Below are 25,378 nucleotides of genomic sequence, written 5' to 3' on the forward strand. Positions count from 1 at the left end.
GGTTGCTATTGATCCTATTCTATCCATAGTAATACCTAATGAACAACTCTCAGTGTTGAGTATATACCCAGTTAATACCTCTGATCTTTATGCCAGCACTGGGTGAGTTATTTTGCTTCTAGTTAAGGCCTTGTGATATCTGATGGACAGCAGATCCTAAAGATTTGTTCAGGGATGGATGTATTACCCATGAAATGAGCAAATCAGGATCAATAAATAGAGTTACAGAGATGGTCTGTTACGCTCTGTCCGCCTTTCTCCTCTGCCAGGTGTTTAGTAGAGTCATTGAAGTTGTTAGTTACGTACAACAGGCATGTTATATCTGGGGAGAGCTTTTGGGCCAAATCTGGTTCCTGCTAAGGGTGTTTTGTGCTGCTTCAGTGTGCAAGGCAGCCTTAAAAATGCTCTCGCCAGCTACTTGCAGATTCAGCTGTCATAGGGGACTCTCCGGCTGGCACAGAGAAATTGTTGCTAATTCTGCACCACTCTCCCTCTCACCCCAGCTTAGGGGATGGGCTGAGGGAGAAGAGGTTTGGCTGGAGCCTTGCTGTGCTTCATAGATTTCTCTTCTGTGAAACTGCCTCTTAGGGCCATTGCAGCCAGGTATAATTTAGACCATCTCTAAGGGCCTGATCCAAAGTGCATTGAAATAAATGGGAAAATTTGTTTGGACTTCAATGGGCTTTGGATCATGTACTAGGTTATGCTGCGGGCTGAATCAGCCCAGCAGCTGTGGCGTTGGGGATCTGGCTCATTACCTCGCTCAATAGTCTCAAGACATTGGAGATTCTGCCATGATTAGTTAGCTAGTTATTGTAGTAAAGAGAGGCCTCAAGATCACTGAGTCTCGATGTGCAATGCTAGCACCTTCAGCACGATGACAACTACTATTTGTGAAAGAGACACGTAAGGCAACTCAGGAGTCAGATTAGCTTAAAAAAAAAAAGGGAACCTCACATAACATACCCCTTAAACATGCTGCTTAAATAAGTAACCTCCAGAGGACTTGAGGAAAGTTTCACTTCAGATACTCTTCTCACTTAGGAAGCGATCACTTTCCAGGAATTTCAAACTAGAAAGACACCAAAATGGGTAAATCTTTTCTCAAGCAAGAAGGCTATTACATCAAAGATTATTCCCTAGCAGCAGCTGAAATAAGCCCATGGGAATCCTTATACCATTCTTGGAATGCAATAAATGAATGCAGTCACAAGGTCCAGGAAAAACAGCAGTTCTCCCAGGCTATCCCACAGCAGTAAAGTAGTGTAAGCAACAGCTTCATGATGTGAATCGGAAGAATATGCTGTTTACAATGAGAGTTATTTCTCAGAACACGTATCAGGAAGGTGAAACAGAAAATCATAAAGATGAATACCTGAGAAACTACACTGCACACATGTTCCAACCTTGGAGTTTGAAACATTATCTTAACTCAAAAATTATTGAACTGGAGAGAAATTCATAATCCCCTTGTGTCCATATGCATTTAGTATCATAAAAACAAGGCAAAGAGGCAACACGCCTGAAGACTTTGTAGTAAAAAAAAATGCAGGAACTGGGTTCTGCCAGTTAAGTCCTATCCAAATAACCAATATGTCAGTTAGGAATGAAAACTCAAGCACCTTCTTTGGGAATAGAAACTGTGGGATAGGCATGCACAAATCACTAGTATGCAGTGGTTGGAGGGAGTGCCACGCACAGGAGCAGGGCAAAGATGCACCCCAAACAGGAGAACTAGGGTTGGACACACCGCACATTCAAGTTACAACAGTTCACATGAATTGCTGTAAATTGCAACAATCCCATCTGCACTAGAGACAAGGATTCTCTGCTTCCTTACCTTTCTTGCACTCAGTAGCCTATCGCAAACATCAGGAAAAAAAATGCACTGTTGTTGTTGCAGTTGTGCGCTGTGTTGGTAAAGGGTGTCATGGGCCCAACAAGAGACAAGATGTTAACAAAACCCTGGTTCATTTATTACATTAAACAGTAAAATGTGGTTTGGAGTTTTGTGTCAAGTTATCACTGGCTTCCTCCCATTATGACACCCGCCACTAAAAATATTTGTAATCTTTTATTATAAAGATTCAAGAAAAGAAGGAACAACAGTTAAAACATTTGAAATGTAAAGTATTAAGTAAGGCTTTCATCTGAACAATAATAATTTCCTTTCCCTTTAGCTGTATAAAGATTTTTTTAATAGGGAAACTCTTTGTTTGACAGTCTTTTAGAGAGACAAGGTGCGTGAGGTAATATCTCTTATTGGACCAGTTTCTGTTGGTGGAAGAGACAAGTTTTTGAACTTACACAGAGCTCTTCTTCAGGTCTGGGCAACAGCAACACTGCAAACAGTCTTTTAGATGGTATTAACTCACTTTTTCAGGGAAAAGAAAAAAGTTAACATAGATGGTACGGAGCTGTTGGGAGTCCAAATCTATTTCTTTAAGACGAACCATGCACAAAAGGGAAGACAAAAAATTGCATAAAAAGAAAAAGCAGGTGCTGACTTTTATTTGCAACTTTGCTACTGGAGAAACACAGGCATGGGATAGTCTTATCAGCTATTCTGAGACCTGGGAAACTTGTACCAGTATAGGGGCTGTTTAAAATTTTGCATTTCGTTTGCCTTTCCGGGCACAGACTCAGCATTGTTGAACAAGGCATAGTTGTCTTGGCAGACCCTTCTTGGACAGAGCTGTAGGAAAGAGGAGAAGTATACTGGGGAAGAATAGTAACACATGAGGAAGGTTAGCACAGTGAAAACAAAGTCTCATATTCCAGGTGTTGGTCAGGACCTCACTGAGGCTGACTGAGGTGGTGATGTCATCTGGTTCCTTCTCCCCGGCCTGGACAGGATGCCTTTCAGGATCTGGATAATGAAGGCCCAAGGGTGTCATGGCAGATTCTGTGGTTCCAGGACACAGAGGGGGTGACAGCCATGATGGTAAATCTTGCTGCTTCTGGTCCACTTATCCTGCTGCTCCAATCTAGTGACCCCCCTCACTAAACAATGTCCAACTAGAGTTGGCAACCTCATCTCATTAAAATTAACCAATCAAAACACATTTCAGTGATTTCAACTATAAACATCTTCTCCCCTTTCTAGAGTCTTTCAGTTTATTGCCAAGTCAGCCCATCACCTTACCAGCAGACTTGAAGCCACCTTAGCACAGTTCCTTTAACTTAAGCAAGCTAGTTTGTATCAGTTTATTTGTCTCCAACTTTTGCTGACTTTCATGAACAATTCTATATAACAGGCTGAGTTGGACTTTTGTTACTTTGGACAACTTTAGATTACAGTCTTTTTCACAACATCAGTTCCATAAATGGCACTGATTGTGGGAATGCTAACATAGGTGGGCACAACTGGGTCAGACCAAAGGTCCATCTAGACCAGTATCCTGTCTTCTGACAGTGGCCAATGCCAGGTACCCCAGGGGGAATGCACAGAACAAGTACTCCTCAAGTGATCCATCCCTTGTCGCCCATGTCCAGCTTCTAGCAAACAGAGGCCAGGGACGCCATTGATGGACCTATCCTCCATGAACTTATTTAGTTCTTTTTTGAAACTTGTTACAGTCTTGGCCTTCACAATATCCTCTAGCAAGGAGTTCCACAAGTTGACTGTGCATTGTGTGAAAACATACTTTCTTTTGTTTGTTTTAAACCTGCTGCCTATTAATTTAATTTGGTGACCCCTAGTTCTTGTGTTATGAGGAGTAAATAATACTTCCTTATTTACTTTCTCCACACCAGTCATGATTTCATAGACCTCTACCATATCCCCACTTAGTCGTCTCTTTTCCAAGCTGAAAAATCCCAGTCTTATTAATCTCTCTCCATATGGCACCTGTTCCATACCCTAATAATTTTTGTTGCCCTTTTCTGAACCTTTTCCAGTTCCAATATATCTTTTTTGAGATGGGCTACCAAATCTGAACACAGTATTCAAGATGTTGGCATACCTTGGATTTATATAGAGGCAATATGATATTTTCTGTCTTTTTATCTATCCCTTTCTTAATGATTCCCAAAATTCTGTTCGCTTTTTTGACTGCCGCTGCACATTGAGTGGATGTTTTCAGAGAACTATCCACAATGCCTCCAAGATCTCTTTCTTGAGTGGTAACAGTTAAGTTAGATTGTTTTCAAATGTGCATTACTTTGCATTTATCAACATTGAATTTCATCTGCCATTTTGTTGCCCAGTCATCCAGTTTTGAGAGATCCTTTTGTAGCTCTTCGCAGTCTGCCTGGGACTTAAATATCTTGAATAATTTTGTATCATCTGTAACTTTTGCCATCTCACTGATTATCCCCTTTTCCAGATCATTTAGGAATATACTGAATAGGACTGGGGCCAGTACAGACTTCTGGGGGATACCACTATTTACCTCTGTGCATTCTGAAAACTGACCATTTATTCCTACCCTTTGTTTCCTATTTTTTAATCAGTTACCAGTCCATGAGAGGACCTTCCCTCCTATCCCATGACAGCTTACTTTGCTTAAGAGCCTTTGGTGACAGACCTTGTCAGAGGCTTTCTGAAAATCTAAGTACACTATATCCACTGGGTCCCCCTTGTCCCCCTTGTTGACCCCCTGAAAGAATTATAGTAGATTAGTGAGGCATGATTTCCCTTCACAAAAATCATATTCTCGTCCCAAGAAATTATGTTAATCTATGTGTCTGACAATTTTGTTTTGTACTACAGTTTCAACCAGTTTGCCCGGTACTTAAGTCAGGCTTACTGGCCTGTAATTGCCGGGATCACCTCTGGAGCCCTTTTTGAAAAGTGGCATCACATTAGCTATCCTCCAGTCATTTGGTACAGAAGCTGATTTAAATGATAGGTTACAGACTACAGTTAGTAGTTCTGCAATTTCACACTTGAGTTCCTTCAGAACTCTTAGGTGAATACCATCTGATCCTGGTGACTTATTACTGTTTAGTTTATCAATTTGTTCCAAATCCTCCTCTAATGACACCTCAATCTGGGACAGTTCCTCAGATTTGTCACCTAAAAAGAATGTCTCAGGTTTTGGACTCTCCCTCACTTCCTCAGCTGTGAAGACCGATGCAAAGAATTAATTTAATTTCTCCGCAATGGCCTTATCATCCTTGAGTGCTCCTTTAGCATCTTGATCATCCAGTGGCCCCACTGGCTGTTTAGCAGGCTTCCTGCTTCTGATGTACTTTAAAAAAATTTTGCTATTACTTTTTGAGTCTTTGGCTAGCTGTTCTCCAAATTCTTTTTTGGCCTTCCTAATTATATTTTTACATTTCATTTCCCAAAGTTTATGCTCCTTTCTATTTTCTTCACTAGGATTTAACTTCCACTTTTTAAAGGATGCCTTTTTGCCTTTCACTGCTTCTTTTACTTTGTTGTTTACCCACAGTGGCATTTTTTTGGTTCTCTCTGTTTTTTTAATTTGGGGTATACATTTAAATTGAGCCTCTAGTATGGTGTCTTTAAAGTTTCCATGCAGCTTGCAGGGATTTCATTTTTGGTGCTGTATCTTTTTAATTTCTGTTGAACTAATCTCCTCATTTTTGTGTAGTTCCCCTTTTTGAAATTAACTGCTACAGTGTTGGGCTGCTGTGGTGTTTCCCCTGCCACAGGGATGTTAAATTTAATTATATTATGGTGACTCTTACCAAGCAGGCCACCTTTTGGACCAGATCCTGTGCTCCACTTAGGACTAAATCAAAAATTGCCTCTCCTCTTGTGGGTTCCAGGACTAGCTGCTCCAAGAAGCAGTCATTTAAGGTGTCAAGAAACTTTATCTCTGCATCCCATTCTGAGGTGACATGTACCCAGTCAATATGGGGATAGTTGAAATCCCCCATTACTATTGAGTTTTTCATTTTAATTGCCTGTCTAATCTCCCTGAGCATTTCACAGTCACTATCACCATCCTGGTCAGGTGGCCGGTAATATATCCCTACTGCTATACTCTTATTATTAGAGCATGGAATTACTGTCCACTGAGATCGTATGGTACAGTTTGGTTCATTTAAGATTTTTACTTCATTTGGTTCTATGCTTTCTTTCACATATAATGCCACTCCCCCAACAGCATGACCCGTTCTGTCCTTCCGATATATTTTGTACCCTGGTATTACTCTGTCCTGTTGATTATCTGTGATGCCTATTATATCAATATCCTCATTTAAAACAAGGCACTCTAGTTCACCCATCTTATTATTTAGACTTCTAGCATTGGTATATAAGCACTTTAAAAATTTGTCACTTTTTAGCTGTCTGCCATTACGTGATGTAATTGAATGGAACTTTTTTTCATTTGACTGTTTCTCATCAGATCCTACTTGTATTTTATCATCTTCCATCCTCTCCTCCTTACTAGGGCATAGAAAATCTCCATTAATAGATCCTCCCCTAAAGGATGTCGCTGTCTGAACCACATGCTCCTCCACACCTGTTGGCTTTCCCCCAGACCTTAGTTTAAAAACTGCTCTATGACCTTTTAAATTTTAAGTGCCAGCAATCTGGTTCCATTGTGGTTTAGGTGGAGCCCATCCCTCCTGTATAGGCTCCCCCTTTCCCAAATGTTTCCCCAGTTTCTAATAAATGTAAACCCCTCCTCCCTACACCATCATCTCATCCATATATTGAGACACTGCAGTTCTGCCTGTTTAACTGGCCCTGTGCATGGAGCTAGAAGCATTTCAGAGAATGCTACCATGGAGGTCCTGGACTTCAATCTCTTACCTAGCAGCCTAAATTTGGCCTCCAGGACCTCTCTCCTATGCTTCCCATTGTCACTGGTACCTACATGTACCACAACCACCAGCTCCTCCCCAGCACTACACATAAGTCTATCTAGATGTCTCAAGAGATCCTCAACCTTTGCACTAGGCAGGAATGTCACCATGTAGTTCTCCCAGTCATCGCAAACCCAGCTATGTTTCTAATGATCAAATCCTCCATAACTATTACCTGTCTCTTCCTAATAACTGGAGTTCCTGATCCCGGAGAAGTATCCTCAGTGCGAGAGGATACCACGACATCATCTGAAATGAGAGTCCCAACTATGGGATCATTTCCCTCTACTTCAGTTGGCTGTTCTCCTTCCCTGAGACTTTCATTCTCCTCAAGAGCACAGAGGTTGTCAGACCAGGGGTGGGACTGTTCTACTGTGCCCTGGAAAGTCTCATCTATATAGCTCTCTGTCTCCCTTAGCTCCTCCAGTTCAGCCACTCTGGTCTCCAAAGCTCATACATGGTCTTTGAGGGCCAGAAGTGCCATACACTGAATGCACATGTATGTCACCTGCCCATAAGGCAGGTAATCATACATGCTGCAATGGATACAATAAACTGGATAGCCCCCACTCTGTTGCTGGATTTCTGCCTGCATTATCTTTTTACTCCTTAAGCTCATTCCTTTGTTGTTTTGTTTTTTTATCAGGGGGTGTTTGGCTTTAAGTTTAAAGAATGTTCAGTGTATCTAGCCCCCCCTCGTAAAACTTCCCTGTTAGCCACTCCTGTTCACTAGCTCCTCTGGTCACTTAGGAGCAGGCTTTTTAAAGCTCTGGTCTTCCTGAGTAGCCTCACCCCCTGGTTAAGGGTTGATGGGTGCTAAAGGGCTTAGGGATCACAGCCTCGTGAAGAAACTCTCAGCCTTGCCTAGCAGGCCGCTAGTTCAGCACACACACAGTCAGCATACGGTCCCCCAAACAAACAGACCGCATGGTATATTTCAGGCAAGCAGCAAGCACACCACAAACACACACACACACACACACTACAGACAACAAACTTACCCCAAGGATCACATAATCACTCCTCCTTCACCTGGAGAACTCCCTTGCAAAACCCTCCTGTTAGCCACTCCTGTTTGTTAGGACATCTATTTAATGTTCCATCTAATTAAGGTTCAGCAGTTCTAAATAATGTGTCAAAACCATTGGTGGCTAGTTTACAGCAATATTGCCACCATTTCTCTCGTTGGAGGGGCTGCACTGTTAGTAGTGAAACAGAGAGACAGTTCTCAGAAAAGTCTAGTGTAGACAAAGGCCACAGAACCTCTTCTCCATGGGCAGAGGAACAGCCAGTGTTGGTGCATAGGGGGCAAAGTACCTTAGCAGGCCCTGGGAGGTGTGCAAGTTTGAATCATTATTAAGGCTGCAGGTTTGTCATTACATGAAAAGTCACAGATAACATCTATCTGTGACTTTTTTCTATGTCCATGACTTGCCCCCTAGGGATGGCTCCTGTGAACTGTGGGGCTAGGCCTGGCAGCCTGTTCTATGCATTGCAACCTGATGTGTAGGGTCACAATGCTCCTGAGATTTGGCCCACCCGACCCTCCATCATATGAGGTTGGGTAGGCCAAACCTGAGTGGCACTGTGACCTTGCACAACATGTTGCAATGCATGTAGCACGGTGCCAGGCCCAGCTCCGTGGACACATGAACCACAGCAGCCATCATTGCAGGGTGAGAGCAGGTGCTGGGCTCAGCCCCACGGGACACAGGAGCTGTTGGAGCTGCTGCTGCAGGGTAAGTGTGGGGGAGGCTCGCTCTCCAGTTCTCTCTGCACCCCTGAGCTGAGTTGGGATTAGGGGTGGCATTGCTGTGGGAGGGGGTCCACAATAAAAACCTGCACTGGGCCCCAACTGTCTGTTCCTCTGCCACGCCGCCCCCCCCACTCACTTCCTCTCAGTTCAATGCTATGTTTTACTGACATGACAAACTATACAAAAGTTGTCCATGTGTAAAAGAGAATCTTCTATCTGTCACCAGTATATTCAGTACATAAAGCATGTAAAAGGGTTTAACATTTCATGTTGGGGGTTAAACCCCCTGTGTTTAGTTAACATTATCGACTGCTGATTCAGTAGCAGTTTGCTCTAAACAACGTGATATTATTGCTGCCATCTCTTTCCTTTTTCCCAGTTATGTACCGTTTCCCACCCCCACTCCCCCCCGCTGTTTAATGTGACGTCTCTTATTTCTGATAATTGAGTAAATACATTTCTCGTACTTCCTTTTCTTTTGGACACTACAGTAGAAAATATCTTTCTCTTTCAATCTGTTCTCTGTCACGGTGGTTGCACACTCTTTCTGGGTTTGCACAGCCGTGTGACTCTGTGTTGCTACCTCTAGTTTATTGTTTACTGTCTGTATTTGGTGAGAGCAGGTTTTAGTTTTGCACTTTCCACTGCACTGAAGCAATTTGCTAATTTTGTGCAGAGAACTACCAGTGAAGCTTGTTTTTATGATCTGTCCTAGTGATTCGTATACTGGTATTTTAGGGTTTGGTCTAGTCACTCTCTCCTGAAGCTCATTCAATTTTGGGTGGGGTTCTTTGGTCCATACTGGTTAGAAGTTTAGTGCAGCTGAGGACGAGTGATTTTATGTAAAAATGGATTGTATTTTCATTTGTGATAATCCATTTCCTTCCTTTCTATGCTCCCTCTTCCCATTCTAGTCCTCCCCATGATTTTCTCCCTCTTCACACTCCATCTCCTCTTTCCCTCACCCCCTCTTTTCACTTTTTCCTGGGACACCATTTCTGAGGGGATGGGAAAATGTGACAGCATACGGAACTTTATATGTGAATCTATGACATCTTGTAAAGTCAGCGAGGGAGCAAAAAGTGGAAGACCTAATGGAGCAGCCAGACTTAGGAAAAATCTAAGGGCAGGGACAAAGTAAGGTCTGGGTGTGAGGGCAACTGCACCTCTCGCTCCTTCAGCCGCGCTCTCCTTGACCGTCTACTCCTGCTCGACTCCTCCAGCCGGGGCGCATGTGCACTTGTGCGGGCGGGAGCAGCCTGCGAGGGACCCCCGCGGCAACGCCGCGCGTTACAACGCCCAGCCGTCGGCGGAGGAGCTCGTGGGGCCGGTCGATGAGCCGTGCTAGCAGCAACAGCGGCGGCGGCGGCCACATTGCTCGGCGCCATCGCTGCGCCTTGCGGGGCTGCCCCCTCACCCCTCCCTGGGCTCGCTCGGGCGGCGGCGGCCCCTAGCAGCTCTTCTCGGCCGAGCCTCCCGCCCCTCCTTCCCCGGCCGGGGCCCGGCAGCGAGCTCCCCCAGGGGGGCGGCGCATCAGGTGCAGCCGGGGCGGGCTGCAGGCCTGGCCCGGCCCCCTCTCGCCTGCGCGCTCAGGCGCCCGGCTGGAGGGAGCCGCCCCTCGGTGTGCGAGGGCTCGAGGCAGGCAGAGCAGCGCGCCGCGCCGCGCCGGGGATTTCCAGCCTGGGCGGGCGGGAGAGGAAGTGCGGGGCGGGGGGAGCCGGGGCAGAGCACCAGGGACTTTCCAGCCGGGCAGCGGCCGCCTCTGCCGGGCTGTAGTGGGTCCCCCTCACACGCTGGCAGGTAGGGGCGGCGGGGGGCTCTGCGCACCCGCACGGGAAGGGGCTTCAGCGAGCCCGGCGGCGGCTGCCCGGGCTCAGGCTCGGTGTCAGGGGCAGGGCTGCGGCCACCCGCGCTGCTGCCCCTGCTCCCACCTAGGGACGCGCTGCGGCTCGGCTCCTGCTCTGGGTCGGGCTGCTGGGGGAAAGGCGGCGGCGGCGGCGGGACTGGGACGGGCTTAGGCGACTGCTGCTGCCTAGCTCATGTGCGGGGACACGGCTTCAGCCACCCGCCAGGGACAGACACATCAGACTCAGCCTGTTGCCCAGGATCTGGCGGCGGCGGCGGCGGCGGCTGCTGCCCAGGGATTGATTCAGCCTCGGGCTGCGCCTGCTGCTGCCGGGGCTCAGCTTCGTACTCAGGGCTGCAGCTCAGACCTCAGACCCTGCCCAGACACATTCATACTCCGGGCTGTTGGTTGATTTTCGTTTTTTTGAGGTGGGGGAGACGTACTTGTAAGGCTAAAACCCGCCTGACATCTCCCTGCCTGGAGGAGCCGATCAGTAAGTGTTCCATGTAAAAACCCCCTTCCACTTGTCGCTCTGCTAGGCGATGTGCTTAAGGGTTCTTGCATGCATTTGATGTGTTGTTTGAATGCAGAAAGCTCTCTCAATTTCTGGCTCTCTCATAGGCAGTGTGGGCGGGCCATATGCTTTTAAAGGGGCAGTGCCTGTGTGTGTTGAGCTGTTCTTTTCACTTGTGGCAAACGCTTATTTTGCTAACTTTGCACCCCCAAAGACCGCTTTACTTTAACAGTTAACCGTAGAATATCTGTGTTGAGCAGGTTTTTAGCAAACCATTACCATATTGGATGTGTGTGTGTGTTGTGGGCAAGGAGGGGTTCTCTAGTGAAGGATGTAAAATAAATTCAGTTTAATATGGGTTTCATCTGTCCCTCTTGGGGAATATCCTCTCTCGGTATTTAAGGAGAAATAGCTATCCATACTCACCACAAAATGAGCTGTATTTTTGTAATGCATATGTAGTAAGGCCTTATTTTATAAGATGATCTTCCTAGCGTAAACAACAACTGCTTTAATTTTACATGATTTTAATATTTAGTAAATGTGTGCACTATTTACTGTTTAGTGTTTTAATTGTTTCATTTGATAGTTTAGTGGAAAAATAACTATTGTTTAAAAGTTTATACTGAGTCACTCTTCTGCAGATGAACCTATGACTGACTCATAATCAGAGAACTGCAGTGGCTTGTAAGATAGACGGGCAAGACATTTACATCTGTGTGATTTATTTTTATCTTCAGATAATATTAAGGGTCTAAATAAACTTCAGAAAAGCCAAAAAATCTTAATTATGTCTACCATTCTAGTGTGCAGTCATGTTGTGCCACGCTATTGCTCATGTATGGTTTGGAAGACTATATAGACTCCTATATCTGGCTGCTCAGCATCTATTTGAACATTGTTGTGTCATCTCCTGTGTTTCTGTAGTAGTAAGATGTGGGTAGTGCCAAGGATATGCTTTGAAATGAGAGATCTCTTCGGGTCAGTTGTTCCTCTAGATTGTCAAGATTTATCTGAATCTTGTGTATATTGTATGTTTTAATCAAAAGAAGCTTACTGAATATAGTGCTTTGCATTTTGCATGATAGATCTGTTATTTAGAGAATGTATTTAGAATTGTTGTGTACTAATCTTAATTCACATTCATATGCCAGAAAAAGGTGTTTTATTTTTCAGTGTATGCTGTGACTGCATATGAGCAGTGCTAAACCTGGGCACATCATGTATCATAATGCTGCATATTTAGTAAAAATCCATATTTAAAATACTACTGTCTATACACAAAAGCTGTATTTTAATCACTATAACAAATCTTTTTTCAAACTACAGTATATTTGGAATGACATACAATATTTTATTTTATAAAATGAGCCATTTTTAACTTACAGGAGTCTAAAAGTGTCCAAGCGTGGCAATTTATGTGTAGTTCTATTTACAGTTTGGAATGTAAAAATGGCACTGTGTGCAGAACACATTTAATGTGTTTACAGAAAGAAGGTTCCCAGCTTGAGACAAAATATACCATGTTTCAGCCTGAGTTTTTATGGTCAGGTTGGGAAACCCCTTATAATACAGGTTGATAATGGAGACACTGACATATCATGAGCTTGGGCAGCACAAGCGGACACCAATACAATGTTATAAATGGTGTCTTGTTTTTACTTTAAAATGTAAGGTGTGTCACTGAAATGCAACCTGGTTGGGAGCTTCAGTTGTCACTGGATTTGGAACATAGAAAAGCAACTATACATGTAACAGCAAAGCAGTTAATCCTAATTGAAAGTGGGTGTTAAAGGTCTCGGTCCCTATGCTTTTCTGAAGACCTGAAATTAAGTTTGGTATTCATATTGGTTTGAAAGACAGAGTTCCAGTGCAAATAGATAGGGAAATAGACCAAAAATTTGGGTTATCTTCATAACAGTATTCTAAGCATCTCTGCTATTGTTAATATCTTGAAATAATATATAAAATTTTACTAGTTCAATTCCTGTTGCTGCTATTATATCCTTTAGTATGATTGTTGAGATTCCATAGATAGAAATAGTTGCTTTGGCTTTCAAAATGGCTTTGAAATCCTGCCGCATTTTTGATCTTCTCCTAATGGATGTGAAAATTGTGATTAAAATACTAAAAGCCAAAAATCTTTATTTCACTTATGTTATTGTTAAATTACCAGAGAAAATACATCCCTCTCCTCCTCCAAGCTTTGGAAATGTGAATTAAACCAATAAAACAGAGGAATGAGATAAGCTGATCCACTGTCCTTATTTGCCCTTTTGTGAATAGACGTTGCAGGTATATCAGGACATTGTGATCTCAAACATCCTATGTGATGCAATAGCTGAATTTCTCAGAGTTTTGTTGATTTATTAGAGCTTCATAATTCAAGGTCTTGAGTCTTATGATGTCTGAAGATGGCTCAGTTTTGGAGGTCAATATCTCTCTGGACACTCCGTCAGAAGAATTGCAAGGGTTTTAAATTCTTTTTCATGCCCAGGGATGGGTACTTTTTGAACTGGGTACTATGTTTGAAACCTCCTGGCATTTTTTTGGCCTCTGAAATATAGCAGCATCTCTGCTATAGTTAAGGTTGAGAACGCCTTTCTATTTTAAAGGTTGATTCTTCTAAGTATTCTAAAATCCATGTTTGCTCATGTTGCTTTTGAAATTTGGTATGCTTCATGGGGATGAAGAAAAGGAGTACTTGTGGCACCTTAGAGACTAACAAATTTATTTGAGCATAAGCTTTCATGAGCTACAGCTCACTTCAAGGTGCCACAAGTACTCCTTTTCTTTTTGCGAAGACAGACTAACACGGCTGCTACTCTGAAACCTGTCTTCATGGGGATGCATGTCCTGGGGGGTTGCTAGCCTGCCATGACCAACAGGACCTGTGTGGCTCAAGAGGACATGTTAAGGTCGTTGAACATGTCTGAGCAGCCCCCAGGCATTGTAGATTTCAACCCCACCCTTGGCAGAAAGCTGAAGTGTAACGTATGCATGTTGCTGCAATCTGCCTTTCTCAAAGCCTTTTTTATTTTGGAGAAGTGTAATCTGAGTATGGCAGAAAATTCAGAAGGTGTTCAGTTTATTTTCAGGAAGAAAATATATTACATGCTGGGAGGGGTTGAGGGAGAGGAATTTAGGGTTGCAGTGAGGGGAGGGGCATAAATGGAGATGGGTGATAGCATAGGGAAAAGGGTCTGGGGGAGAGGGTGGGGATTAGGGAGAGTGGGAGGGGCAGGGTGGGGCACTGAGGCATAACATGAAAGTGGGTCCCAGGCGAATGGGGAGGATTAGGGGTAGGGGTGCCTATCCTATTTTCTCCCATCCTCTGTGTTTGTTGATATCTGGGAGGTGGGGCACTGACCCTCTGGGGGGGCATCTTAACCTCTGTCCCTGTCCCCCATGTGGGAGCTCAGATCTTGGCGGGTCCTGCCCCCAGGGGTTTCTGAGCCTCCCCCCTCTGCCCCCATGTGAGAGCTGAGATTTGGAGGGGTGAGCCTCTCTCCCAGCTCCCTCATATTGGCTGGGATCTGGAGAAGCCCTGCCCTTTTGGGTGGGGAGTTGAGAACAAGCATTCTGGTAGCATGAACCAAGAACACACTGCTGAGACTGGAGGGAGTTCAGAACAGACTGTCAGTTACTGGCGGTGGGGTGAGAACACTGCCTGAGATGAACGGAGCAGTTCTCAGGCCTTAGAGCTGTTGTTTCAGGCTGTATACATCTCATTGGGGTGTTCTCATTCAGTTGAGAATGCGATGAATGGGCAACTTCACATGTCTCTGTGCCTCAGTTTCCCCATCTGTACAGTGGGAATAATGATGCTTCCTTCCTTGATGTACAGTGCTTTGAGGTCTGCTGATGAAGTGCTATGTAAGAGGTAGGTATTATTATCATTACTTGGCTACAGTAGCATCTAAGCTGCAACCCTACATAACTACAATTGCTTAAATGACCACTGTCTCCTACCAAGAATGTTTCAGTGAAAAAAAAACCTAGGAAATTCACTGGCAAAAAACTTGTAAATGTAGAATTAAGGTTGCCTGGTGGTATCTCATGGTCTTTTAGAATGCTGAATTCCACAAAACTCATCCTTAACTCAGAAGCTTCTTGTCAGTGAATATGGATAAAGAAGACGAAGAAGGAAGAGGGGAAAAATGGGGATGTCAAGAGGAGAGAGAGAGAGAGAGAGAGAACACAAAAGTTGGAGAGTGAGAGAGAAGCCAAGAGAGAAAACTAATAAGGGAAAGTGAAGGGGTAGAAAGAAAGGTGGAGACAGGAAGTGGGGAGAAGGAGTAGCAGAAAGGGTTTAACTACAAGTAATGAAGGAGAGGACCCACAAAACAGGAAGATGATGTTGTGCTGGCCTTTAGAAGTAGGGGGGAGAGGGAGAGGAAAAACATGGGAAAAAGAGGAAGAGTAGAAAAAAAAAACAGAAGGGAGAAAAAAACCGAAACAGATGACAGTATAGACAGAAAATGGAGGGAGACAAGAAAATAGAAGCAGGAAAACAAAGGGAAGAAAAGACATCTCATTATTGAGCCTGTTAATTTTTTTTTCAAGTTCCTCAATGCCTTTGTATTTTTCTGGGAATGCATTCCACTATACTGTCAACTTGGACAGATGTGGAGGGGAGCACTGATGGTAGAATATTTTTGCACTTGTGATTTGGGTTGAATTACTGCTTATTGTTGGATTTGTGACTAGGTTAGCAGGGCAAGTATCTTCATTTATATACCACAACAGTAGGTCCTTAATCCTCTCCACCCCTCCGCCAAAAATGGTACGCCTTAGATTTCCATTCTGTTGTTCTTACCTGCTGCTATACACTGTGTGTGTGCGTGTGTAGTAAAAAATGTACATTTACTAGAATCCTGTGCTCTGAAGCATAAGGATGGGAAGGAAATAATAATATCGGAAGAAATATAGTGAGTGGCAGCAAAGGAAAGGCAAAACCCTTAACATGTTTCTGGAGACCTACATTTTATATGGGAGGTATATAATTACTTTCCTCCTTTACACTGTGTCCCTGGGACATCTTCTGTGCTTTATTCTGTAACATTCATTTTACAGACCACCATACCATGAGGCTTAAAATCTTAGAAATGTAGGGCTGGAAGGGATGTCAAGAGGTCATTGAGTTCAACCCTCTGCACTAAGCCAGGATCAAGTAAACCTAATCTATCCCTGTCAAGTGTTTGTCTGACCTGTTCTTAAAAACCTCCAAAGACAGGGATTGCACAACCTCCCTTGGAAGGCTGTCCCAGCGCTTAACTACCTTTATAGTTAGAAAGTTTTTCCTAATATCTATCCTAAATCTCTCTTGCTGCAGATTACTACTTGTCCTATGTTCAGTGGACCTGGAAGAAAATTGATCACCGTTCTCTTTATAACAGCTCTTAACATATTTGAAGACTGTTATCCATCTTCTGCCCCTTCTTTTCTCAAGGCTAAACATGCCCCATTTTTTAACCTTTCTTCATAGGTCAGGTTTTGTAAACTTTTTATCACTTTTGTTGCTCTCCTCTGGACTCTCTAATTTGTTCACATCTTAAAGTGGGGTGCCCAGAGCTGGAAACAGTAATATAGGTGAGGTCTGAACAGTGCTGAATGGAGCAGAACAATTACCTCTTGTGTCTTACATATACCACTCCTGATAGTACACCCCAGAATGTTATTAACCATATTCAGTTTGTGAGCCACTACTACCCCTAGATCCTTTTCAGCGGTACTAGTGCCTAGGCATTTTCTATTTGTGCATTTGATTTTTTCCATCCTAAGTATAATACTTGGCACTTGTCTTTATTTAATTTCATCTTGTTTATGTCAGACTATTTCTCCAATTTGTCAGAGTTGTTTTGAGTTCTAATCCTGTCCTCCACAATGCTTGCAACCTCTTCAGCAGTTTGGTGTCATCCTCAAATTTTATAAGCGTACTCTCTACTCCTTTATCCAAGTCATTAATGAAGCTCTTATTTAAGTTAGAATTTTAACTTTAGTGTAATGTTTTTGTATTTAATATAAGCTCATTTAAGAAACAGATTTCTTTGTAATGTATTGGGATAACCGATCCTTTAGACCATGTGCAATGAGAACAAAACTTTGATGATCCTGTGACATAGTGTATGAATTCTAAAGTGAATGGATCCATTCACGTATAATCTGCACACCAGGTGCTCTAGACCAAATACTCATGATTGCAAGCTTTATGGTTCTTTTCACTGCTGTGATGATGGCTATACTGAGACTTCTTGTCATAACCATATAAGTTCAGCGTTCAGAATCATATTGAACATGTGTCTCTTCACAGTATCTTCATTAATATGAAAAGCAAAGCATAGTGAATACTATAAGAAAAGTAGGACATGACCAGTAGATGTGTTTAAAACTTAACATTGTTATTCTCAACAGTGTTCTTAGGCAGTTAGCAAAATAGTTGCTTTGCTTTGTTCTGTCTTAACTAACATATTGTGGGCAGTACCGTAATACAAATATGTTCGTCCACGCTGCCACTTTATGTCTACAATAATTTCCTAGTTAGCATATGCAGAACTCCTTGATAATCCATCATGAGAGAAAGGAGGATCTAGTCGTTAGGGTGCTAGCCTAAAAACCTGGGAGACCAGGATTCAATTTCCTGCTCCGTTAGACCTCTGTGTGATCTTGGGCAAGTCATTTAGGCCTAAACTACACTTAACATGTTTAGGTCCACGTAGCTACGGCACGATGGGGGTGTGAAAAATCCACATGCCTGAGAGCCGAAGCAATGCTGACCTAGCCCCAGTGTAGACTCAGCTAGGTTATTAAAAAAACGCTTCTGTTGACCTACCTTCCGTTGCTCAGGGAGGAGGTGTTCTTACATCAATGGAAAAACCATTCAGTCACTGTAGGTTGTGTCCACATTACAAGATTATGCTGACATATCCACAGTGCTGTAGCTATATCTCTGTAGTCCTCATAGTATAGATGTGGCCCGAGTGTCTGTGTTTCAGTTCCCCATCTGTAAAATGGGAATAATAGAACCTCTACTTCACAGAGGTGTTGAGGATAAATATGTTGAAGATGTGCAAGGTGCTCTGATAATACGGCGGCCATCTAAATGCCTTAGATACATACACAGAGCTGCTTTGTTATTCATTCAGTTTATAGTAACCTCCTGCCATGCTTTGTTTATGGTACTATGCCAGATTGTGCCTTGAAATGGTAAGCCCTGTGGGGCAGGAAACCTGTTCTTTGTCGCAATTCTTCTGTTGTTCTTTACAGTGAATATGCAGTGCTATATAAACAATATGTAACTGCTTGTATATGTCAAAATGCTATCTGTTTGGGCTTTTAAACTGTGATTTTCAACTTGTTTTCTGTTTTGGACTTCTAGAGTGATAATAAATTTCCATCATCCATAACAAAACAAAATTTCCTAAAATGCATTTTAACAACCTCCCCCCCCCCCCCCAAAAAAAAAAAAGTTGGCAGCATGAAGGGTCTTGGTTTTATGCGTGCAGTCATTTGCATGGGGAAATGGGTAGTTAAGAATGCAATTATATATGATACAATGAATATTTTAATCATCGAAATTGGGTGTACCCTGTACCAAATAGTGACCCTCTGAAAACTTAGTACTGCAGAATCTTTTCTGTCCCCTGCCATTGCAGGAGTTTCCCATACGGTAGGTTCTCTTTAATGAAGGGGCTTCTTAGACTGAGTTCTACAACTTAATAGATCTCATCATTGGTATTTTTTTCTTGCTTTTAATCCTATGTTTTCTCGTATTTCATTTAGTTATTATTATTCTCCCTTGAACCATTTTAAATAACTTCTCTCTGGTGTAATTGTTCACGCTTTTCAGAAAAATGTCATTGCATCTCCCTCATCTCCCTTAATTGTAATTTGGCCAAGCAGTATAAAGTACGTCTAATTTCTCATGTTGGTTCCTATACCCTTTTAAGCAATTTTTGCAGATTTTTCTCTGAATTTCTGCCTATTAGTCAACATCTCTTTGGTTTTGAGGTATTAATTGTTGAATGTGGTGTTATAAGAGTAGTCAGTCTCCTCTTTACTGTCTAGAAAGAGGTCTGTGTACTACAGTACCTTGGATTGTTCTTTTCTGTCTAATTGCATGGATACTGAATTAGCTGTTCTTATCCAACATTACCCATTTGGTGTCTCTTGGCATCACTGCTCTCCAAGTGTCTCCCTTCCATTTAATTTCTGTATATTGGCTTATTTCTCCCCAATATGCTTGCTTTTCCAGAATTATACTCATTTGTGTACCACCTGCTGATATTTCTAACCTCTAAATCCATTTTTCTCTAACCTCACTCGTATTCACAGTGGCTACTTATTTACTATCATTTTCAAAGTTAATTAACATACTCTGCTCTAGCCTCTTCTAGATCATTAAACATTTAACTAAAGTCTGAATCCAGCATCAGTCTCTACTCACTCCTTGGACATTGCTCTCTAAATATTGTACCCTTTCTGTCTTTCCCTCAAACACCCTTTCTTGTCTCTTTCTTCTCTTTGATGCTTATCCTAGCATCCTTAGTAGAGGAGCACTGTGCCTTTATTATGCCTGCTCTGGTTGAAATTGATTAGGGTTGCCAACGCTAGTCTCAGTAGGGGCCAAGAGCAAGGGTGGCTTTATCTGGGGTCCATGGGTGGAATTGCACCCGCAGAAATCAGGCCAGCTCCGGTCAAACTGAGTGGCACTACAAGCTGGCGATCAGGGTCACAGTGCCACTCGCTCAAATTTAGCTCGGCCATCCCTCCATCATGAGATGTGCATGTGTGTGATTGCGTGTGAATGGAGTGGTGGTTAGGCCAAATTTGAGTGATTGGTATTGTTGTCTGGTGCTCACGGTTGCAGTGACAATCAGGTTTTGTGCCTGCCATTGATTGGTCTCTTGCCCTGACAGGTGTGCACTGAGGCAGGAGTAGGGTTGGGGATGCTTCTCCCACTTGTAAAGGGGCTGGAGCTCAGGGAGAGGCAGGACTAGGCGTGGCCTGCTGGATACACACAGGGCAGAATCCCCACAGGAAGGACAGCAATCCCCTGGGCGTGGGCTGCCCCCAGCCTTGCAGGGAGGGCAGTGACATCACAGGCTTGTGTCCTCTCTGACACCTTCCTCGTTACTTCCCCTGCCTCCTGTGTCCACACCAGTTGAATTGTAAGGTTACATTTGCCCCTGCCCAAGAATAAAGAGCTTGAGTACAGGATTGCAAAATACTCTTATTCTCAAGCTGCCAGCAGTTGGATGTTAATTCAGGGCTGTAAAGATACAGTCACCTACTTAACTAGGTGAAGGCTATGGCATCTTCTAACTCGCATCTCTCTCTCTAGTAGTCTCTGAACTACTGCTGCAGTAATATCTCAACAATTTGGTGGTTTTTGCACGTCTCTGTAAGTCAAAGAATATCCACAGTGATTCGCATAAAGGTTAGTAGTAGTCTTGCCATTGGCTTCTGTGTGAACTGGATCATGCTCCACCTATCTAGAGAACCTGGTTTTGCTAAACTTCAGCACAGTGCCGTGTGATTGATAAAAATGCCCTGTTTTTCATTAAAGGTATGGATTTATAATGGAAATACCAATAGACCCTTTTCTGTAATTCTGCTAGTGGATGTTGCTACAATGCTGCTGTTACTATTTAGCGGTTCCTTTTCTCTGTGCTACATGGACACATTATGAGGTATTTTGAACTTTTCTTTTGGAACATATGTAGAAGAATGCTCTCGGCAATCTCTGTGATAAACTCTTTATTTTCCCAATCAGCTTCTTTAGTAAATTATACATGGGGATTTATGTCAACTGTTCTTTGATATCAGGGATCTGGGACTATAAACTACCTCTGTGTGGACTTTTCCTTTTTCCAAATGCATGAAACCTTCACTTTCATTTTGAAAAGCACAGTGGAATTTATGTATTTCGCTTCCAGTATTTTACATGAGGATGTTTAAGGTAGTTTCTGGGGCTTTAATTCATTTAGGGGGGCTTGAGTGTCCAAAGTTTGTTTGTTCTTCTAAATACACATACCATGTTCTTGCTGGTTTCCCTGAAGGGATTCTCTAAAATGATTAGGAAGAAAAGGAATAGGTACTCTGGGATGTGTGTGTGCCCGCACATACACGCACAACTGTGCGTACATAACCTGAGGTTATTCTGCAGTCATTTGCAGCACTATATATGATCTAATTTTTATAAGCACTCTGAAGTACATTGGTTGACTGTATTGAGAGCAAACCAGGTAAATATACTGTTTATGTTACAGTAGTACTAATCGGGCTTGATTGCCATTGTGCTAGGTACTGTATACAAAATAGCAGGACAATTCCTGCCCCAAAGATCTTACTGTCTCAAGTGCCAGTCCTTATGCTTGGGTGTGACTTCACTCACATGAGCATGTTCAGTGGGATAGGACTTGTGTGAGTAAAATTACCTAAGTATATGCTTAAATGTCTGTAGGATCAGGCTTAAATTTGTCACAACAATGGACGTAAAACAATAGGAATGAGCAGGGGGTGGGAAAAGCAATAAGAAAATGTGTGGAAGTAGGTCAGTTACACAATTATATGGCTTCAAACCAGGCTTGTTTGTTGTTATAAGATAAAAACATGTAAGGAAGATAGCTGACAGTGACTTCCAATAGTTCTCTTGCCACATGTTGCACTGCTCTTCTTGAGAGCTTGTGTGCTGCTATTTACCTTATCTGGTATGTACTGTAGCAGGAGAGCAAATTTAAGTTATATGTTTTGTTAACTTTTTGTTTTAAGTGAAAATAAGACGGTGGTTAGTGATCTGTATTGCCATGGATAAGATCCAGGTTTCTGGATCTTCTGTTCCTGGCTGGGATTGTTACAGTTTAGAAATACTTGGACTTCAGTCAGAGGTATGAATGCCCCTCTCTGGCTGCTTGTGGAGGAGGGAGTAAGCACAATTCAAGCAACTTGTTTGCTGTTCTTTTAAATTTGGCTTTTCTATATTTAAAACTTAAGAAAGCAGTTTCAGCTAAAGCCTCATTATTCATCTTTCATGCAAATAAATCCGCACATGAATGTAATGTTTATGAACTATTCATAGAGAAATGTAGACTACAATCTACCATGTAGAAAGAAGAAAAGGAGTACTTGTGGCACCTTAGAAACTAACAAATTTATTTGAGCATAAGCTTTCATGAGCTACAGCTCACTTCATCGAGCCTGCCTTGTATTAAAGAAAGATTAGCAGCAAGACATGGTGTATTGAATCAGTTATATAGAATGTTATCTGTTGCTGGTGCCTCTGCAGTAATACATTGTCACATACAGGAGAAAAAAATTGGTGAGCTCTCCATTAGATGGTGCTGCTGGGATTAAAATAGTTGCACAAGTGAATGGAAATGGGCCACTTCCTGTGACTTTATTGGTATGTATTTATAGGCAATGGCATTTTTATGACGTACTATACTTTTATTTATTAAATAGCCTTCATAGGTAGGCAGACGTGCAAGATTTTTGTGTCATGTTTGGAGAAAATGTTTAAAAAATGAATAGGTCGGATGCTAAATAGCCAGAGTTTTTAGGAGAAATAGTAAATCAGCTGTTCCACACATGGGTGATCTTAGGTCTTAGCAGCTATAGCTAGGGCCCTACCAAATTCATGGTCCATTTTGGTGAATTTCATGGTCATAGGATTTTAAAAATCATAAATTTCATGATTTCAGCTATTTAAATCTGAAATTTCATGGTGTGGTAATTGTAGGGGTCCTGACCCAAAAAGGAGGGGTGTGTGTGTGTGTGTGGGGGTGTCACAAGGTTATTGGGGCTGGGGTGTGTGTGTTGTGGTATTGACACCCTTACTTCTGCGCTATTGCTGGCAGGGCGCTGCCTTCAGTGCTGGGCAGCTGGCCAACAGCCACTGCTTTCTGGCTGCCCAGCTCTGAAGGCAGCACAGAAGTAAGGGTGGAAATATTATGCTTCACTCCCCCCCCCGCCCCCCAAATAACCTGGTGACCTTCCTGCAACTTCTTTTTGTGTCAGAACCCCCAATTCCAGAAACGCTGATCTCCCCCATGAAATCTGGTCTTGTGTGTGCTTTTACCCTGTACCATACAGATTTCATGGGGGTAGACCAGATTTCACTATCCATGACGCGTTTTTCATAGCCGTGAATTTGGTAGGGCCCTAGCTATAGCTCTTATCTAAATAACGATTTGGTGTGTTACTTGGATACAGTGCTACCGTGAACTTGGAAGAAGTACTGCAACATTGGAGGAGTTCCGCTGTGGATAAATCCTTGATTAAATGCCCTTAGGTAATGGTCAGTCTAGTTTATCTAAATACTTAATGCCCCATTAATGAGCCCTTGTCTAGACTACTGAAAAAAGGCATATTTAAAAAAAAAAGTGTTTCCTCATTTGTTTTAACTTGCATTTTTTAAATACCACTTAGTATCTAGTGTAGTCTAGGTCTAATACATTTTAAAACATATAACTGACCTAAACTGTCCCCTAGAGTGGACTGTGAAAACCTAATACTTTTTAAAACACTCTGTCTATGCTAGTTGTGAAGTGATGCTCAAAAATATATTAATACATGTTAGCAATACATTTGCTAAACACACCTGATTTTCCAATTCTAGATGTGAGCCCCTCTCTGTGTCTGAAGACAGCAAGATGGAAGTGTCTGACTAGTAGCATCCTTGAATATTCCTAAACCATAGAGGCCCTGTTTAGAAGAGGGGGGAAAAAAGGTGTTTTTAAAAGGTGTTTGTGTAGGAAGAAAGGATGAAGTTAGGTCAGGGATAACTAACCCTGACTGAACCATGATCTTTACCACAGTGCAGACGTTAACTGCCCTGTGGTAACTTGAAATAGTCATTGAAATGGTTATAGAATTTGTCTGTTTTGCTAAATGGCTTATCAACTCCCATTTTTTGGTAAGCAAACGGTTTCAATTACTTCAGATAAATTTGGATGAAGTTGTGAAAGAGAGGAGGAGTTTAAAATCATATTGTTTAACTATTTTAAAAAAGCACCTTTTCCCCTTGTTTGTAGCCATGTAACATGTTTGGCGAGAGGTCTTGTGAAAGTGAGCTGAGACTATGACTGATAGAACTCTGGATTCAGCACCAAATGAGGACACTCCTCGGAAGCCAAATCCAGAGGCTGCATTGGATGGCTGGTCTGCTAAAGTCTGTGTTTATTGTACAGGAGTGGGTGGGTGAGATTCTGTGTCCTGCAATGTACAGGAGGTCAGACGAGGTAATCACAATGGTCCCTTCTGGCTGTAAAGTATATGAGTCTACAATCTAATCAATGGCCTTTAGCGGACAAAACTTTCTGCTTAGCTGGAAATCTCTCAGCCCTTCTCAATTCTACTGACTTTGCCAGCAATAAAGCAGGGCAGTTTCACTTGGTTTAACCAGAACTCTCAGGTGACAAACTGGTTAGAAGAATTCACCAAAATTTGCTGCAGAACTAGTTTCATCTTTGATTTTGCAAAAATATGTTGCATGCAGAATAATCAGACTGAGAATTATTGAGAGATCATCCTTGTGGATGACTTTTTTTTAACTCTCCATATTGGTATGGGCACACCTCATGCAATAAGTAAAATGATAAAATCTCTCAGGAGTGGGAGCCATTTTGTTATGGCTATTGAGTAGTGTGACAAAGTCAGGCCCGACTGCTGCAAAAGGGTCCTGGAAGGCTGATATATTAGCTCTAGAATGTTAAAGGCCCTTTTTCCTACAAGTTGAGAAGGGGTTACCTCAGGTCAATTAGGGACACCTGAATCCAATTAAGGGCTGTCTGAGGCCTTTAAAAACCCCTCCTGGGGAGAGCAGGGGAGAGCGAGGGAGAAAGACAAGCTGCTGTTACGCTAGTGGCAGCAGGGAAATAGGCTGTTCCAGGCTGAGAGGCTGTGCTCCTTAGCATAGGGGAAACAGCCAAACCTGAGTTCCTGCGAGGGGAAGGACTGACACCCCAGGGCAACCAACTGGATGACACCTTGCCCCAGGGAGGGAGGCAGCGAAAGGTACCCCTTGGGGTTTTTTGTTTGAGGCTGTTTGCTTTTTGTTTGGTGGAGGATCACCCCTTAGGCCGACCCTCAGGCCTACCCTGAAAATATAACCAAGGGAGCACAGAAGTGGAAAGGCAAACCCTGCCTGTGTGGGACTGCTTACCCCAGGCCCGCCATCACTGGCGGGGGAAACGCTAAGACTGGTGAGAGAAAAGAGGTGCCTTGCCACAGTAGGAAGGAGAGGGGTTTACTCAGGTAAAACCAATGGGATTACCAATTTGTCAATATTCTCCAGAGAGCATTACCTCCTATTTCTAGAGCCATAATTATCCAGCAGATATTCAGAAACTGATACGAACAATCTTACTCTATCCCCTGATGTCTGATTTTCCATTCTTGAATAGACAAATGGAGACGCTAGCAAAAAGCCATGTACATCTAACTTCCAGTATCCTGTATCCTCCCCAACGTACTT

General features: G+C 42.9%; 1 protein-coding gene across 4 annotated transcripts in view; it reads left to right on the plus strand.

The window, feature by feature from the left end:
• The first annotated feature begins 9,880 nt into the window (after positions 1-9,880).
• TRAF3 (TNF receptor associated factor 3) overlaps positions 9,881-25,378 on the plus strand; it is a 90,596-nt gene continuing 75,098 nt past the window's right edge. For 2 of the 4 annotated variants that reach the window (XM_073349707.1, XM_073349710.1), the window contains exon 1: positions 14,266-14,785. In XM_073349707.1, the coding sequence (XP_073205808.1) occupies positions 14,767-14,785 (19 nt within the window). In that variant the 5' untranslated portion in view covers positions 14,266-14,766. The other 2 variants (XM_073349709.1, XM_073349708.1) reach the window with 2 other exon arrangements.

The sequence above is a fragment of the Lepidochelys kempii genome, chromosome 6 (genome assembly GCF_965140265.1).
Source record: "Lepidochelys kempii isolate rLepKem1 chromosome 6, rLepKem1.hap2, whole genome shotgun sequence".
Taxonomy (NCBI): Eukaryota; Metazoa; Chordata; order Testudines; family Cheloniidae; genus Lepidochelys; species Lepidochelys kempii.